Source organism: Podarcis muralis, chromosome Z, assembly GCF_964188315.1.
Source record: "Podarcis muralis chromosome Z, rPodMur119.hap1.1, whole genome shotgun sequence".
Lineage (NCBI taxonomy): Eukaryota > Metazoa > Chordata > Lepidosauria > Squamata > Lacertidae > Podarcis > Podarcis muralis.
In genome coordinates, this window is record NC_135673.1 from 45,303,723 (window position 1) to 45,321,618 (window position 17,896).

The window sequence follows — 17,896 nt, forward strand, 5'->3', positions numbered from 1 at the left end:
TAAAAGGAATATTGGGAGATGGAGCAGAAGGAAAACTAATGCAATAATCCCTGAGTCTGAATGCAGACTTGCTACTGGGCTCCTTGCCTTCTGCCCTACAATGACCACAAGACACCAATATTTCTTCCTGTCCTCTCCAGTCTTGTAAAAATGCAGGAAGAGCCCTGCTGGATTGCACCAAAGACCCAGGATCTAGTCCACCTCCAGACATTGCCAAACAAATGCTTTTGGTAATAGGCTTCTCTTGTTGGTGCCCCTGTTATCAGGTAGACTGCTGCTGAACAAGGAGTTTCTATTTAGCTGCCACAGGTTCTTTTAATGTAATTAAATTTATATACTGCTTGACTGAAATAAAACCTCTAAGCAGTATTTCAGAAATATTAAAATTATCAGTTAGAAACCCCCAGTTGGAAACAAATAATTAAACTAAACTAAAACTAAAAAGAGATTGAAATGCATGTAAGTTTTTGCATGTCTGGGTAGATTTTAAGCAGGTGCTGCAAGGAGTGCAGTGAAGGCACCTGCTTATGTCAATAGGCAGGGAGTTCCAAAGTTTAGGTGCTGCCCACAAAGTGATTAGTTTCTTGTAATTGTGGAATGAGAATTATGTGACCCCTTCAATGGTGCCAGTTCTGTAGGTCAAAGTGGGCATATCTCACAAGTAAATTAGTTAATACCATTGGTAGATCTCTTCTTCACCCATGGATTTGACTTATCCCCACATTTTTAAGGTCCCTTCGTGTGTTCCTGAATTCTCTATGTAGGTTATCTCAGGCTAAATAGAGCCCCCATGCTCAGATGCAGTATACCTTTGAGTACCAGGCTCTGGGGACAAAAAGGAAGGGTGGGTTGTTGCCTCCATGCCCTGCTTGTGGGCTTCTCAGGGGCATCTGGTTGGCCACTGTGGGGAACAGGTAGACCTTTTGAATTGTCCCTTTCAGTAAGGCTGTTTGTAGGTTCAGTTCCACAGGAGGCCTGCCGATAAAATAATTTTGCTGGCTGTTCTCTGAGAATGCTGCAAACAGAATTGGTTTAAGAGCCAACATTTTGTTTGGGACTACTTTTAAAAATAAAAAAGTAGGTTTGTGTTAATATTAAAGTGTTTTTGTTCCAGTTTAAAATGCAAGAGGACAAAAGCTGACCAGGTGCATAACTTTCTCCCGTTGGTTTAAAAAGGGATTTAGAAGCAGCCAATGTGTCTTCATCAATGTTAGAATCAGCCTCTTTTCCATTTTACCAGATCCTCTTTTTGGGGGGAGGGGATTACAGAGCAGAGCCCCGCCCCCCCCAAGCTGGGAGGTGGTAGTTAGATCATGGTTGAAGATTTCACATATGTATTATCTGAAAGGGATGGGTGAGGGATAGCTAAATGTAGTTATTTATTTATTTCATAAAATTTATATGGGGATATATATATATGTATATATATATATATATATATATATATATGTAAAAAAGCCTCAAAATGGTTTACAAAAGATAAAACAGTAAAATCAAGAAAAAATTGCAACCTTACTTTAAAACATATAAAAGTTAAAATACTAAAACAGATTAAAATCACCTGAACTTTTGCAGCATCTGGGTAGGCTTGCCTAAACAGGAATGTTTTTAGCAGGCTCTGAAGAGAATACAGTGAAGGCCCCTGCTTGGTCTCAATAGGCAGGGAGTTCCAAAGTTGTAGGCGTTGCCACACTGAACGATCAAGTTTGTACAAATGCGGCGCTTATCATTCTCATTGCTGGAGGTTAGCCGTGCTTGAGCTCAAACCCTCCTCATAGTCAAAGGCTGTAGAGAAAGGCAAGATTGCATTAAAAAAAAGTCCCCAGGAGAGCCATTGTGGGGGATGGCATGGGGGATCTGAATGAAACAGATTTGCTTATGTAAGGTTAGGAGAAAAGGTTTTAAAAAAGAAGAAGCTCACCATTCCGCCCCCTCTCTCGCTCTCGGTGTTCAGGAGCAGATTTAAGGTAGTAAGGATATAATTTGATGAGGAGGATGTACTTGTAAGGAAGGGCTATATTTCTTTTTGACAATTCAGCATGGGCCAAGTCTCATTAGGGCTGTTCATTTAGAAATGGTGAGCCAGGAAAGAGTGATGCAAGCCAACTGCTAACAAATAAACTGCATGTCTTTAAGTCTGAAAGGAATCACTTGCAGAAAAGCCTGCTGCACGAGTCACCGCTGTTGTTTCCCCTGGAACGGTGGGTGGGTGATACTTTCCCACCTCTCTGCATCAAGTGTGATTTAGCATTCTGTCACTCTGGCCACTGAGGTAGAGCCTGAGCCCATTATTCCATGGCATGCCCAGAACAGGGACTCACACAGAAACACACTGAGTGGACTCTTGTGAGTTTGGATAATTCTTAGTTTTCCAGACTCTGCAAGATAATAAGCTTACCATTGGCAGCAGTCATCATGTGGGTGAGCGATTGTCGGCAACCCCCCCCCCCAATAAGCTCTACAACTTCGGCCAACCCCCCCCCCCCAAAAAAAAGCTCAACAAGTCTGGTCAATCCTCCCCAAAAGCTCTGGGCAATCTTCCCCCATTTCCTTAATTTCGAGTCTTATACACAGGGGCGTGTTATACACAGAAAACTACGGTAATACTGGCGAAGGAAAGAGAAGAGAAGATGCAAAGTCCAGCAAGCACCAAACCATCTTTGCATGCATGAGAATAGCAAACTATTTACTATCCCATCTATTTCCTATGTTCAGACTATGGGGCCAGTTCCATTATCAATAGCTCCACTCAATTCACAAGAAGGTTGGGGTGACCATAAGCCTGATGCAAACTGAACATGCTCAGTGGACCTGGAATGCTGCCAGGCTCTTGTGAGTTCTGGAGTGCCTGGAACCTTGAGCAGAAGCTCTTCTATGCTGCAACATTTTGCTGCAGATCCCATGTATGCATCCTGAAGAATGAGATTGGTGGGGCAGGGCCCTGTTTGCCCTAAAGGACTAGCCTTCACTACACAGCTTACCTAGGAGTAAGTCTCATTGAACTCAGTGGGATTTTTCCCCTGAGTAAATATGCTTATGAGTTCCAATGGAAATGGGTGGTGGTGGCGGCATTCCGTTTGGGGGCTCATTGAATTTGGAGGAAACTATCCTGTGTTCCACACTCACATGCATTGCATTACTAGTGGGCACAAAGTCTTTGCTGGGTTTGATTTCTGCTGGGTTTGATCTATGCAATCGCAAGCTACTGAGCAGTTTGCCCTTGTTTCAAGAGCCAGTTCTTGGTCCCTGGAAGTCTTCCTGCTGGCTTCATTCAGGCCAGAGTTTTGGCAATCAGTTTGCATTCATTTATTATTTTAAGCTTATCTTAAAAATAGCTCTTGGGAACATGTTGCATTTGGGCCACACGTCTCATTGCGTGGAATAGTATATTCCAATGCAGTATGTGTAATGCAATATTGTACAGGTTGAATCTGTATGCATTTTTTAAAGTTGCAGACACCAGGAATCCATTACTGTAATAATTTTGTTAACAATGTGGCAGGATAATTTATTGGTGACATTGCTTACCCTGGTTATTACACACCTCCAGGTGGCAAGTTTATGGACCCCTTCTGTGTTCATAAGAGATAACCACAGGCTCCTGGAAAGAAAGGGTGGGATAAACAAGTCCTATACAACAATTTACAGGATGTGATTGATATTCTTGCAACGAATCTTTGGAGAACTGTTCCTAACTTCCACGACTATTTGAGGATGTTTGTTCTCTTCCTCTCTCCTGCTGTGACTGCTGAGGGCTATGTTTGATATCAAATTTCTCTCCTCATACCTGAAAGTGGTTTAAAAAATGGCTGGTGAAGGGCATTGTTAACACTGCAAGGATCTGGTGCCAAAAAATTTGGCATGTGTCTATTTCAAGGGGCTATTGATTATTCCATATTGGACGGAATAAGACTGGAACTAGGTGGCTATGGGATGCACGTAGAGTCTGCTGCAAACACCAGCCTGTGTCTTCTCCTCGGGTTTTCCCTGAGAGCAACTAGCATGACACGCGGAACAGTATCACACTGCTGCAAATGTCTCAATCCCTCGCAAATGTCTGGAGAAGGGAAATTCCTGTGGCGAATATAGTTTTAATGGCTGCCTGTCTCATTCCTAAATGGAAGTACTCTCATATCAACTGTGCTGGCTACTGCTGGTTAGCTTACAGAGGATAATTCAACTTGCTGGTTCTTATGTGTTCCAAAAACTTAAATGACTTGGGATCAGTAGGGCCGGCTCTATCATTAGGCAGAACAAGACTGCTGCCTGAGGCTGCAGATGCTGGGAGAAGACAGCAGTAGCGGAAAACATCCCAGTTCTTCCTGCTGAACTCGCTCAGCCTCTGTTTGACAACAATGGTGTGTTCCAGGGGTTAAACCTGGGACCTTCTGCATGCAAAGCAGATGTCCCACCGAGATATGGCATTTCTAAAAACAACAACAACAAAGTAGTATTCTATTCCCCATGGTTCTGAATAAATAGCACAGGAAACTGCCTTAAACTGAGTTGAAACCATTGGTGCATTCAGGTCAGTATTGTCTCTGCTGACTGTAAGTGGCTATCAAGAGTTTCAGGCGGGGGACCTGCCCAGCCATACCTAGAGATGCCTGGCATTTCACCTGGGACATTCTGCATGCAAAGCAGACGCTCTGCTCCTAAGCCACTGCTCTTGCTCAATGGCCCCTCACAAGAAAGGATGGGAGCATCCTTTCTACTCCAAAAATAATTTTTGAATATGGTTTTGTGTCGTTCGCTCACTTTCCATGCTCCCTCCAGAAACACCTCCTGGTATGGAAAGGCAGGGTGTGGTGTAATGGTTAGAGTGCTGGACTATGACCTAGGAGGCCCAGGGTTCAAATCCCCACTCAGCCAATGAAGCTCATTGGGTGACCTTGGGCCAGTCACCTCAGCCTAACCTACCTCACAGGCTTGTTGTGAGGATGGAATGGGGAGCAGGAGAACTACCTTGGACTCCTTAATAAGCACAAACACAAAACAGTATCAAAGTTTGCAGCCATATTGCTGGAAAAACAGGAGGTTAACGTCATTGCTGATTTTCTAAACTGACTTTCCTCTCGATAGTGGAGAACTCTCTGTGTGTAATACTGGCTCTCTGGTTTCTCCCCCCACAGGCCTCATTTCCCGGCAACTTGCACCTAGTGATGGTCCTGCGCCCCACCGGATTCTTTCAGCGCACTTTCACCGACATTGGATTTCGGTTTAGCCAAGAGGACTTCCTGCTCAAACTGCCGGTATCACACCTGCTGCCACAGCATCACCCCGTCTTTTGTACTCTACAGCTTTACCTGCAGGGAATTTTCCTTCCCTGTTGTTGTTCAGCTGCAATGCATTTGTTTAAAATGACAGTGGATACAAATGACAATCACACACACACACGTACAAAACACCAACCTTGAGCATTTTATGGGCTTTAGAAGATGATGCTAAAAATGGAGGTGAAATGTTAAATTCATTCATATTTAAAAGCTCTGGCAGGCATTTATCTGGCAATGGGGTGGGGCCCCCAACTCGCATCAGCCCCTGGAAGCCTGTCCAATGATCAGGGAGGATGGGAGTTGTAGTTCAACAATATCTGGAGGGCTGCAGGCTCCTGCACCCCTGAATTATAGCTTTAAAGTTGGGATACATCTGGAGCTCAGAGTTTTTCTGAGTGAGAATGCTCTGAACAGTACGTTCTTTCTCTACCACACAATTGTGTCCCATATTGCAGATTGCTTCCCCGAAGAGAGTGTGGGGAGCCTGCCTGCCTGCCTGATCTGTAGGGCTCTGTCATTGGGCTCTGCCTCTCCTAAAGGAGAGAAACCTTGGACTTTGGCTTGCAATGCATGCATTCTACCTTGAGCCACAGTCGGCTTTGGGAAGAAGGAAGGAGGAGGGTGCAAACTGAAACATAGCCACCCTTCGAACTTTGCAGTTCTCCAAATTTGGAAATGTAGTTTTCCAGCCAAGTATTGTGTACAAAAATGCATCTACGAAGGCAAAATGCACATAAAAATGCCTGTGTTCATGAAAGCAATATACAACACGTGTAATGTTAAGGTAAATTGCTTTGCAAAGGTATGTACATAAGGCGCCGTTGCATACAAATGTGTACATACTTTTGCTTTTTAAAAGTTGCAAACTACTGAGGAAATCCGGAGAGCTGAACTTAAGAGTAGAAAAATGAGAAATGAAGAGAAACCAAAATGGACAGATCCACCCATCTCTAGTCCCTGTTTAAAGGCATCTGAGTAGTGGGTTGACTAGGTTGCCATTATGTGTTGTTGGGGAAGGATCCACAGTTTAACCACACACTGTGTGACAAAGTACTTCCTTTGGTCTGCCCTGAATTTCCAACCTTTCAGCTTCATTGGGTGACCCTGGGCTCTGGAATCTTTGGTTTTGGGGCTGGGGTTGGCTAATTGCAAGGCTGATTAAATGGATACATGTGCTGGTATATTCAGTGAAATGACTCCTGCAGAATCAGGTATCTAACCCTGTGAATATTAAGCTACAGGTCTATTTCCCCCTTTTCTCTTCCCCCAGGTTGTAATGCTGAGTTCGGTCAGTGACTTGCTGACATACATCGATGAAAAGCAGTTAACACCTGAATTTGGGGGCACCTTGGAGTATTGCCATAGCGAATGGGTCATCTTCAGAACAGTATGTTCCTCCCATTAATGCTGTTGTAAATGTGTGTGTAATATCTTCTTATATACATAAAAATGTAAGGTGTCATCATGCTCTGCATTTCACGTGCCACATCAACTGTGGTGTGAGGAACTGCAGGTACACCCAGGAGAGTGGCTACGCACGCCTGAAGCAAGGTTTAACAGAGAGGGGAGGCCCTTCACACAGTGGTTTAGCAAGTAAAAGTGTGAAATGCCTCTCCCCCTTTAAAAGGGGGTGGAGCTGGAGGAGAGAGGGGTGGGTGTTAGGGCAATGGGCTTGGTGCAAGCTGTGAGGAATAGGGAGCAGAGGTAAAGATTCAAGGGAGGGGATTTGGTCATGGAGGGGGAGGCAAAGAGGTATGCAGCATTGGCAAGTGCAGAGAGTAGATGCCGCAGGCTTTAGCATATATGCAAAATTATAACATACCTTGGGTAATTTTGGACCATGCAATGGGAAGTTCATGAAGTTACCATCCAGGACTCCAGCTCCCACCAGCCTCAGCAAGGGCACTAGTCAGAGATTATGGGAGCTGGAGTCTACTAATATCTGGAGTGTAGCAAGTTGGCTACCCATGTTAGTACTCTGGCTGCCAGCAGCTTCTCAGGGTCCTGAAGAGAGAAGGGACTTCCCGTCATTAGCTGCAGTACTAGATCCCTTTTAACTGGAGATCCCTGGGATGTAACCTGGAGTGTTCTGCATGCAAAGTAAATTGTTCTGCCACAGAGCTATGGTGAACTTCAGTCCTACCAACAACAGCTGAACTAAGTTGTAGGTGTATGTAGGTCCCGCTCTATGAACATTCGCTATGTGAAAATTCACATATCCAAACACAGTACCTGAACTTTGCTATACACACTGCTGATTCAGATATCAGAACAGAGAGCATTTTTTACTTCCTTGTTTGCCTTTCGCTGGTTGGCTGAGGGAGGGAGAGTGATCAGACAAACCAGAGATAAACTTTTCTGGGTTCTCCTGTGGTTTCCTGAGGATTTCTTTGGCTTCTGGGTGGGGTCAAAGTTCCTTGGTCAGGAACACATTAGAATTTACCCTTTAGCAATCAGTAGAATTGCTCACCTAATGAACAATTTCCAGAGAATGCATTGTGTTCAGTTAGCAGGACACGCTGGTGTACAAAGCTCATCATCTCACCACTTATATACCCAACCAATCACTGCACTTTGCAGGAGAGCACCTTCTCCTGCAGGTACCATATCATCAGGAGGTGCATGTTGTGTGGAATTCACACCTTTAGTGTAGCAGCACCTGCCATTTGGAAGCCCCTTGGTTTGAAAGTCTCCATTATCTGTTTGTGCCTACGGAACACCTTGGTTTTCTAAACATCCTTTAAAGTGCAGATTTGTTTTTATCCCAGTCTATACCTGTATTGGACCTGAATTTGTTCTGTATTGGACCTGAATATGTTTTTATTGCCAATGCTTTTTTGTTGTCCATTGCAAATCCATCAGGGGAAGCGATTCCTAAATGAAAATAAGCAACTATATAAATAAATACCTCACTGCTGCTTTTATCAAGCTTAAGCACCAAGCGGCATGCCAAGCTGATTAACAGAAAACTTTCTCCCCCAGGCCATAGAAAGCTTTGCACTAACAGTGAAGGAAATTGCCCAGATGTTGCAATCCTTTGGCATGGAGCTGGCAGAAACAGAGCTCCCAGATGATGCCTACTCAATTGAACGCATCCTGGCACTGCGCACAGAGAAATACTATCAGCTGAAGGCAAGTTGCATCCGAAATTACCTGATCCTGTGAAAAACTTTGGTCACCTCCAGACTCGATAACTGTTTTGCAGGAAGGGTTCAATCCCATACTGGAGATTTAGGTTTGCACAATTAGAGTAAAGCACTTGTGCGGGGGGCGGGAAGCAATTCTAGACTTTTTTTGGGGTGGGACTCAATTGCACACTAGCATAAGGGTCTAGGAAGAGCCTGCTGGATCAGGCCAATGGCCCATCTAGTCCAGCATCCTGTTCTCACAGTGGCCAACCAGATGCCCCAAGAGAAACCGGAAAGCAGGACCTGAGCATAATAAGAGCACTCTTCCCTCCCCTGGTTTCCAGCGACTGGTATTCGGAACCATTACTGCCTCTGACCATAGACCAAATTCAGATTGCATTTAGATGTGAAGGGGTTCTGCAACAAACCTAGTTCCCTAGCAGGTGTTGGGCGGGGGGAGCATCATATAATCCCCACACAAGCAACTATTCAATAAACAGGTTGGGATGTCAGGGAGGAAATGACATTTCACTGTCCTGCTTTCCTTTCCTTGCTTTTGCCCCTGTGCTATGGTATATTATTGTCCTGGAATCACTATTTGCTAGCTAAAGGCTGCCACGTTTGATGGGTGGAGGAAGGGACAAGGAAATCCAGTCCATTAATCAAAGCAATTCTTCAGCGCCATTATTTTACTCCTGCTCAAACTGATGTGCATCTATCTTATTAATCCTGCCATTTCGAAGTGATAGATCGTGATTTCTTAAACTAGGTGTCTCGGCCCTAGCTGTTATTGCTTGTTTCTTATTTCTACAACTTCAGAAAGGCACATGGTACACACAAAGTTTCATAAGCAAATATTGCATTAACTTCTGTCCCCTTAGACCTTACACTCTGCCTATGAGCAAGGAAATCCTAGAATTACAGAATAAGAAATAGTGTTGCCAGTTCTGACTCTGAACTCTGTATAGAGATCTTGCCTCAACTATAGCATCTCTAACCAGGGACAGAGGGAGGGGGGAATCGATTCAGTTCTCATTGGAAGGTGAAACTACCTAATTTGCAGTTTCCAAGACAAAACACAACCTTCAAAATCCACAGTTCTCTGGATTTTGCATTGTGGTTCCCCAATCAAGTAATATAGACCAAAATGGACATGTCAGAGTAAAGTATGCAAATAATTGTATGTATAAAACAGCAAACAAAAAATGTGTTATATTAGGGAAAACGGCTTAACAAAAATGTGTGTATTTGTCCAAACTGCATACAAAAATGTGACTATTATTATTGCACTAAAACTTGGACAGATTTTCAGTTTGCTGCAGAAATGTGAAGAACTGAATTTAAGATTGGGAAAATGAGAAACCGAGAGAAAGTGACAGATTCAGCCATCCCTGTCCCTGACAGATGGCCATTCCAGCTTGTGGCTTCAGTAACTCCAATGAAGGAGAGTCCACCATCTCTCTCAAAGGAGTATTTTCTAAGGTCAAACGGCTCATACCATTGGGAAGGTTTTCCTAATGTTGAGTCTCTTAATACGGGTATTGCTAGACCTGCATCCCATCCAGCAGTTGTGGTATGTTTCAGGTACACAGCAGAGCAGTCATGATGGATCAAAATGGATGGTGCAGCACCATGTTTGTGTCTCTTCCATAGAAGCTGCTTGGACCTTTGTGCACATATCTGCTTCTTTACATAAGGCTGATGGAGAGCTTCGCATTATGTTTAGAGTTCCTGTAAAAGCAGCCATGATACTTAAACCAAAGTGAGAGCATAACGTGCTTTGGCAAACCAGCTCTGGAAGTGTGCCAAAGTTTGCTGTGTGGGGAACTGCTTATAGAGCAGGCAGGGTCCCAGTTGCTCATTTCTCCCACTTCCAGGCAGATTATGGCTATTCGTCATCTACGATTTTTGTGGGTCCACCCACACCAACAGTAAAATTGATGGGGAAATACAGTGAAAGAGCCCAGCTCCCTGGTCCTGATCAATATAAAACACATATTCAGTTTTTATTAGTTGGTTCTAGTTCTCAATATTTCTAGTTATGCCCTCTAGAACAACAGATGTTAATCTGCTCCATCTTCTGCATGACAGCCCCACCAGATGTTTGAAGACCATGTCTTCCCTTAGTCTTCTCTTCTGCAAGCTAAATATACCCAGGGACAGGTGAGCAGGTGCAATTGCAGATGTGGTGTAGATTTGATTCCAGCTGAGGGTTGGGTTCAGAGGGCTCCTTTTGGAATTGTGGTCCTTGACACCTCATTGAGTTGGAAACGGAAGACCACCATGGTGGTTCTGGTGACATATTAATCAGCAGTGCTTATTATACATGCTGCAGGAAGATATTACGACAGTGACCAAAGAAGGAAACATGCTGCTGTGTAGTTTAGAGGAACCTGACATGGATGAACCTGACAAAGAGGAACCACAGGAGAGATCTGGTGACTGGGAGACTGTCAACCGGTGAGCACGTTGAGCATCATGCACATTTTAAAAGCTGTTGACTAGGATCACTGTCTTGCCCATTGAAAGCATAGAAACATAAGATGAACCCTGTTGGATCATGCCAATGACCCATCTTGTCCAGCATCCTGTTCTCACAGTGGCCAAGCAGATGCCTGTTGGGAACCCATAAGAAGGACCAGAGTATAAGAACATTCTCTGCTCCTGAGGTTTCCTGCAAAACAATGCACAGGAGAACTTAAGGATAAAGGCTATCAATGACTGCTAGTCACAATGGCTGGGTACTATGTTCCAAGCCCTACCTGGAGATGCTGGGAATTGAACCTAGAACCTTCTGCATGTGGAAGCCCTACCACCGAGCAATAGCTCTTCCCCCCAAAATACGAACAGGAAATTATCTTTATATAGTCCATCTAGCTTAGTGTTGTCTGTGATGGTTGGAAGATGCTCTTCCATTCCTGTTGGGGAAGAAAGCAGCCGTGTGCCTGGGGTCAGGTAGGCACTCCATTGGAGTGCATTCCCATCCACCCCCCAGCAATGGCAAAAGTTATGGGGGGGCAAGCAGGCAAGCCACCACCTTGGATACAACCTCTTCTTCTCTGTGTGCAATGGAAACATCCTCACCTGTCTTGCACCTGTGCCACCTCTGAACGGGACAGCCTTCTTTTACCTTGGACAAGCTACAATTTGTTCCCTGGTGAAAGGAGGTTGCAACAACACCTAAGGGTTGTTTTCGGGGGGTGGGGGTTTGGCAAAGTACCTTGCTGGATTCTGGAGTTTCCAGTCCTCAGCAGTCCAAATACGCATTGGGTGGCTGGAGTCCATTTAAATTTCTGACGATGCCGCGTCAGGGACATTGTGTGAAATCTAAAAGGTGCCTGCTTTTTCCTTTTTCTTTTTAAGGGGTTGAGCTCTTTGTAAAAATGTCTTTTTTTAATGGCTTGGGACCACCTGGTAGAAATGCAGTTGAGGGTTTTTTATTGTTTTTATTAATGATTTCTTGGGTTACAATAGTACATTTTTTTAAATGGATAACTAAATCAGCTCCCTCTTGTGAAAAAAAGGTTGCTTGCACAGTTACATGAAATGGAAATTGCTTTTGATGGATTCTGGGAGAAACATCAGCTGAAGATGGAGCAGTATTTGCAGCTTTGGAAATTCGAGCAACATTTCCAAGAGGTAGGATGAGGTCCCCATCCCATCAGCCCTGGCTAAGAAACTATTGCTGGCGTTTTTTAATATTCATTCGACCCACACAGTAGCTTTCAACTACTGTGTGCTTGAAAGGTATAGAGGACCCTTTCCCCCTGTGAAGGGCCTTTGATCTGCAGGAGATGTCATGGGGTGTGTGGCTCCTTTGATGTGTGGAACTGGAGCCTGTGGTGGGCAGAAGACCACCCCTGCCACCCCCATTCTCTGCTTGTTTAGCTTCAGATGTCTTCCTTGCTCAAACATAACACAACATTTTCAAGTGAAAACAGAGCAAAGAGGAATGTGTAGACCACATGAGGGGAACCTAAGAGCCACAAGTTCCCCTTCTGTGCTTTAAATAATATTGTGCCCCTCCTGTTTTTGTTTTTCTTTTTGACAAAATTTCCTCTTCCTTTTAGCTCAGTAAAGCCATTGAATTTTTAATGGAGAAGCAAAGGGAGGTGCCGGATACTGGAGATAATGTATCTCAAGTAAAACAGAGGGTGTTGGATCTGGAAAACTTGAACAAAATGGCACAGGTGAGAGCGCCATCCAGTTGGTGTCAGTGAGGAACAGCCATCCTAACCCACCTAGAGCGGGGATGGGGAGGTGTTCCATGGTGCTGTACTACAGCTTCCAAGACCCCTGACTATTGGCCAGGATGGCTGGAGGTGGGGGGCACTCTGACATCTCTTCAGCAGATGACACAAGGGACAAAAGTTGGCAGAGCAACAACTGTAAGCGTTGCCTTTGTGCAGTAGGCTGCTTTCTCTCACATTTTTCCGCCATCCTCACAAGCAAGGAGCATGATAAGAGTTCAAGGACACATTCCAGCCAGGAAAGAAGACTCAAAGAGGCTGTGAAGTAGGGACAGTGTGTGACTGGGGAGAGAAGGTGTTGCCTGGGAAGAGCTTTGAGGGCTAGATAGAGAGGCCTGTGAGGGCCACATGGTGACCCTTCTTCCTCACACAGTCTAGAAATATAACTCCTACCCCCTCTTTTATTTGGATGTTACATAGGAGTTGACAGGGAAGGCTCAGGTTGTGATCCTTCATGGGCACCAGCTGGCAACCAACCACCACTACGCCCTCAACTTGATCTGCCAGCAGTGTAATGAGCTGCGGCACCATTCGGATATCTTGCTGGAGGAGATCAAAAGGAAGCACAACCAGCTCCAAAGAACCTTGGACCTTCTCACTTCTCTGCAGCAGGTAATGTGGAGCCAGTGTGGTGTAGTGGTTAAGAGCGGTAGACTCCTAATCTGGGGAACCGGGTTCGCGTCTCCGCTCCTCCACATGCAGCTGCTGGGTGACCTTGGGCCAGTCACACTTCTTTGAAGTCTCTCAGCCCCACTCACCTCACAGAGTGTTTGTTGTGGGGGAGGAAGGGAAAGGAGAATGTTAGCCGCTTTGAGACTCCTTAAAGGGAGTGAAAGGCGGGATATCAAATCCAAACTCTTCTAATGTCCAGAGGTGGACCTCCAGACACAGTGAATGAATGACAGAGCGTTGCTTTCAGAGTCCAACTCTGCATGCAAAGGATGGAGCTGTGCATCTGCTGTGATCCTGCAGGAGGGCAGGATGGGCTACTAGCCACAGAACCCCAGTTTTAATTTACAAGTTTGCAAGTGTGGGAGTGAAACTTTCTCGAAATTAAAGAAGCCAGAGGGAAGGCTAAATAGCATTTCTGAGGCTTCAGTGTCCCACATAGCTCCTTGCTCCTCCCCAGAATAGATAATGTAGAAGAAGATGAAATTATACTATTGCATCATCCTGGATTGTGGAGTTGACTTCTTGTTGGTTCAGGATTCTAATTTTGTAGGCCAGGAGCAGGGAACCTCCAGTCTGGAGCCTAATTAGGTGTCCCTATTTGGCCCAGCCATGCCCATCAATGATACCAGCTGTGGCACAGGAAAAGACATGCCTGGAATGAAAGGGTGTTTTTGTATGTTTGTTTTTGCTGGTACTGCTGATCCTGCACAGTTCTATGGAAAGATCTGTGCATGCCACTTTGCGAGCCTTGACAGTCGGCTACTCACTGGGGCGTTCAAAGTGGGATGCCTTTGCCTGCACAGTTGATTTCAAACCACACAGGCTGCCGGTTAAACGCCAAGAGACAGGGGAGATCAGGACCACAGGCCTTGGGGTTTGCAGGGGACGTGGTAGAAATTGTCAAGATCCGGTCTGGTCTGGGCAAGGCAAGGCAGATCAGGACCCTGGACAGATCTCATAGGAAATTGCAGGCTGAGCTGCAGAAGATGTTGCTCTGCAGTGGACCAGAGGCATTTAAATGCTGCCTTTCCACAGTGAACTCTGTGCCCAAAGCAGCCTGTAACAAACAATCAGTCATCAAAAGCTTTGGGGTGGGGGAGAGGTCAATTTACAAAACATATTCAATAAATTCAAAGTGGACAAAAAATATAAACAATTAGCAAATTAGAATAAATTCAATATAACAAAGAAAAATAGGCTTAGAGGTTTATTTTTATTTTTTTGCTGTTGTATTTTGGAATTTAATTAACAAATAAGTTCCAACTGCTGCTGCAGGTCTTATTGGTCTCCAAGAAGTCTCAGCTCTGCAAGAAACCTCAGGGGGTCTTCTCATGTGGCTAGCTGAGTTATAGCTGGCTCCCTTTTCTGTCCTCTGTAGACCAACAACAGCACTTGGGAAACGCTTGGGAATCCTGGAAGTTCTGGCTGCTTTTGCAGGTCTTATGGCCTAGCAGTACTCAGACGTACAGACTGGACCTTCTCTTCCACCGCCTCTCCCTTTAAGAGCTCATAGCTGATTCTGCAGTTGCATGTCAAAGCATGGCTGTGGAACAGGAGAAGCTATGGAGGAGTCACCCCCCAGAGTCAGAGAACGATAGAAGAGCCACCTCTAGCACAGTGTAGGAGGTCTCCTTAATAAGGGTGACCTGTGATTTTCCTGGCACTGGATGCAAAGCACATGATGACAACAATGCAGCAGAATAAGAGGGTTAGGCAGTTGCTGGAGCTGGTTGGAAGAGGACATTGGAGACAATACTTCCACCTTGAATCTCCTCCTGTCCTCTAAGCCTGTTCATAACAGATGGGAGAGGGGAAGTCTACTGCTGCCTACAGACTGCCAGTTGGTCATTACCCTAGGCATGACCACCAACCTGTTCCTACTCATGTTTTTTCACCAGGCCCTGGAGTGCTGCGATGAAGGAGCCTACCTTCTAGCCAACCAGCAGATGGATAAATGCCAGTCTCGAGAAGGTGCCCAGAAAGCTCTCCAAGACATAGAGAATTTCCTTGAGAGTTCTTCGCTGCATTTATATGCTGACCCACAAACCCTGTACTCTGACTTTGAGCCCATCTTAACTCCTGAACTAAAGGTAGGCCCGTGGTAGAGGAATCGCATTTGTGCTGGCCGTGATAGCAAGAGCTCCGCTACACAGTGTGCTAGCCTTGAATCCAACAACCTGAAAATACTGGCGCAATTAAGCTTGTTGGCCTAGGCTGGGGTTGCCTCCCAGGCTTTACACCAATAGGCCAAAGTGGGTCCCTGACTCTTATGGAGGCTTCCAGATTAGAGCTGATCACCAGCCTGAACTACTAGGAGATCCAATATTGTGTCTCAAACTGACCTCCGCTTCACAGGAGCTGGGCTTGATCAAACACCCGTGATATGTGACAAGCCAATTCTGCAAGATTTGCTTATGGGGTTTTCCTTTTTGGAATCTGCAGGCTCGGATACAAATGGTCCAGATGAAGCTTGAGAATGTGCGGAGCATGTTCGAGAACAGGCAGGCTTGCTTCAAAAAGCTAGCGGACAAACAAGCACGCCCTGTGCAGCTGGTAGCCCCACGGCCAGAAAACCCACCCCGGTCGAAATCTCCTTTGTTTTCCCCCAAACATGGTAACCTGCTTTTAAAGTTACGTCATTCAGAAATGTTCATTAGGTATCGGTGGGGAAGATGGAATGAGAATGGGCTTGAGAATGTCGTAGATTTCTTTGTATGTGTGATCAGAGAGTGAAGCTAACTGTGGAGGGCACCAACAAGTCTTTTCCTTCTCTAGTCCTCAGAGCTGTTTTGCAAGTGTATTCTTTAAGTACCCTGCAGTGTCTTCAAAAAATAACCCAAACTGATTGTTATTTATATCTCTTGTGGCCTCCACTTAATATAGTATGGAGGGAATCCCTTTTGCAATCTGAATTATTCATCTGTATTGCACTTTTAATATGTGACTGCTTTCTGCCCACTCTTTACATAATGGGAGACATAAGTGTGCAGTGTGATTGCTGGAGAGGAACTTCTGCTTGAAGATTTTGGACGTCTTCTAAAGGAGGACTACTGGGACGCGGGTGGCGCTGTGGGTTAAACCACAGAGCCTAGGGCTTGCTGATCAGAGGGTCGGCGGTTCGAATCCCCGCGATGGGGTGAGCTCCCGTTGCTCGGTCCCTGCTCCTGCCAACCTAGCAGTTTGAAAGCTCCCTCGACCAGTAAAGCGAGATGAGCGCCGCAACACGAGAGTCGGTCACGACTGGACCTAATGGTCAGGGGTCCCTTTACCTTAAAGGAGGACTACATTCCTCTGGGTGCTCCAACTACAGTACAGGACAGCTCTCAGGCAAAGTGTTTTGGTTTGCAGGTGGCCCTCCAAGGCTGTTCGCATGTTACATTCAATGAGTAAACAATCCATGTACACAAATAGTTGAGCTGTACATTTATGCACTTATTCACATGTGACATTCAATGATAACACAGATGGAATCTAGACACATGTAAAAAAAAAGTTTTGAAAAATATATTGTATTTGCCCTAACCTCACCCTCGCCATCTAGTGTCACATTTGTATAATGCACTTAAAACACACCTAAAACGTTATATTTGCAACTGTATAGCGGAGTCCACAGTCTGTGTACCTGTGTTTTGATACAGCTAAGCTGTGCAAATCTACAAGTGTAACACTCTTTCATATAAATAGTTATACATGCATAGACAACTTGTACCTGTGTTCAGTGTAACATGTGAACAAGACGTTCTGATTTCTATAATCTCAGACTGTCAGCAGAAATGATCATTTTATTGAACCCCCTGGGAACTGTCATTTGTGCTCAGCAAACCACTGGTTGTCCAGCCCAAACTGGGATTGTGCTATTTATGTATTTGGTACATGCTAATTTAGGGTTTCTCCCAGTTAACATCCTTAGGGACCTCTCACTGAAGTGCTGCCTGTCATTTTAAGAGCTTGTAGGCAGCAGGGCAAATGCAGTTTAAACCCTCTACCTTATTTGGGAGTTTTCTTTCTGATAATGCTGTCCGACATCAATGAGACCTTGTGGAAGTAGTAATGTTGTAACCGTTTTATTTTTGCAACAGCGCAGTTTGAAGATGGGGCAGCTTCTCTTCATATCTGTTTGCATTCTTCTGCGTCTGTTTTTCTCCCAACATCCTTTGCCCATTACTTCATTAAAGGTGCTTCTTCTATCTAACGGATATTCAACACTTATCTATGTCAATAAAATTAGATACTGTTCCTTTTCTTCCTCAATTGCATCTTCTCCTGGAAAGGAAGTCCATTGCCTTTCCTTTGAGGGGCCTTATTTTAGATTCTTTTCAACCTAGAAAATATATATGGTTAGATTTTATAGGAAATATGTGTATTAAAGGACTTGGGCTGGGTAGAGTGATATGTGTAGCCTTATCAGTATTTCCACCCTTCCATTATATCCAGAAATCCTTTCAGTGCGGCCCAGCTGCATTATGAGTTTAAAGCAGTTTTATACCACTCTAAACAGACACCATGGCTTCCCTCAAAGAATCCTGGGAATTGTAGTTTGTCAGGAGTGTTTCTAAATGATTGATTGATA

At 44.8% G+C, this 17,896-nt stretch overlaps 1 protein-coding gene across 6 annotated transcripts in view; it reads left to right on the top strand.

Annotated features, from left to right (window-relative positions):
- The window catches only part of MCF2 (MCF.2 cell line derived transforming sequence), a 72,897-nt gene that overhangs the window by 26,472 nt on the left and 28,529 nt on the right, over positions 1 to 17,896 (top strand). For 4 of the 6 annotated variants that reach the window (XM_077922692.1, XM_077922693.1, XM_077922696.1 and 1 more), the window contains 9 exons: positions 5,133 to 5,252; positions 6,547 to 6,663; positions 8,259 to 8,412; positions 10,744 to 10,864; positions 11,929 to 12,043; positions 12,475 to 12,594; positions 13,075 to 13,266; positions 15,225 to 15,416; positions 15,769 to 15,940. In XM_077922692.1, the coding sequence (XP_077778818.1) occupies positions 5,133 to 5,252; positions 6,547 to 6,663; positions 8,259 to 8,412; positions 10,744 to 10,864; positions 11,929 to 12,043; positions 12,475 to 12,594; positions 13,075 to 13,266; positions 15,225 to 15,416; positions 15,769 to 15,940 (1,303 nt within the window). Of the gene's footprint in view, positions 1 to 5,132; positions 5,253 to 6,546; positions 6,664 to 8,258; positions 8,413 to 10,739; positions 10,865 to 11,928; positions 12,044 to 12,474; positions 12,595 to 13,074; positions 13,267 to 15,224; positions 15,417 to 15,768; positions 15,941 to 17,896 lie in introns of all 6 variants that reach the window. The other 2 variants (XM_028715315.2, XM_077922694.1) reach the window with 1 other exon arrangement.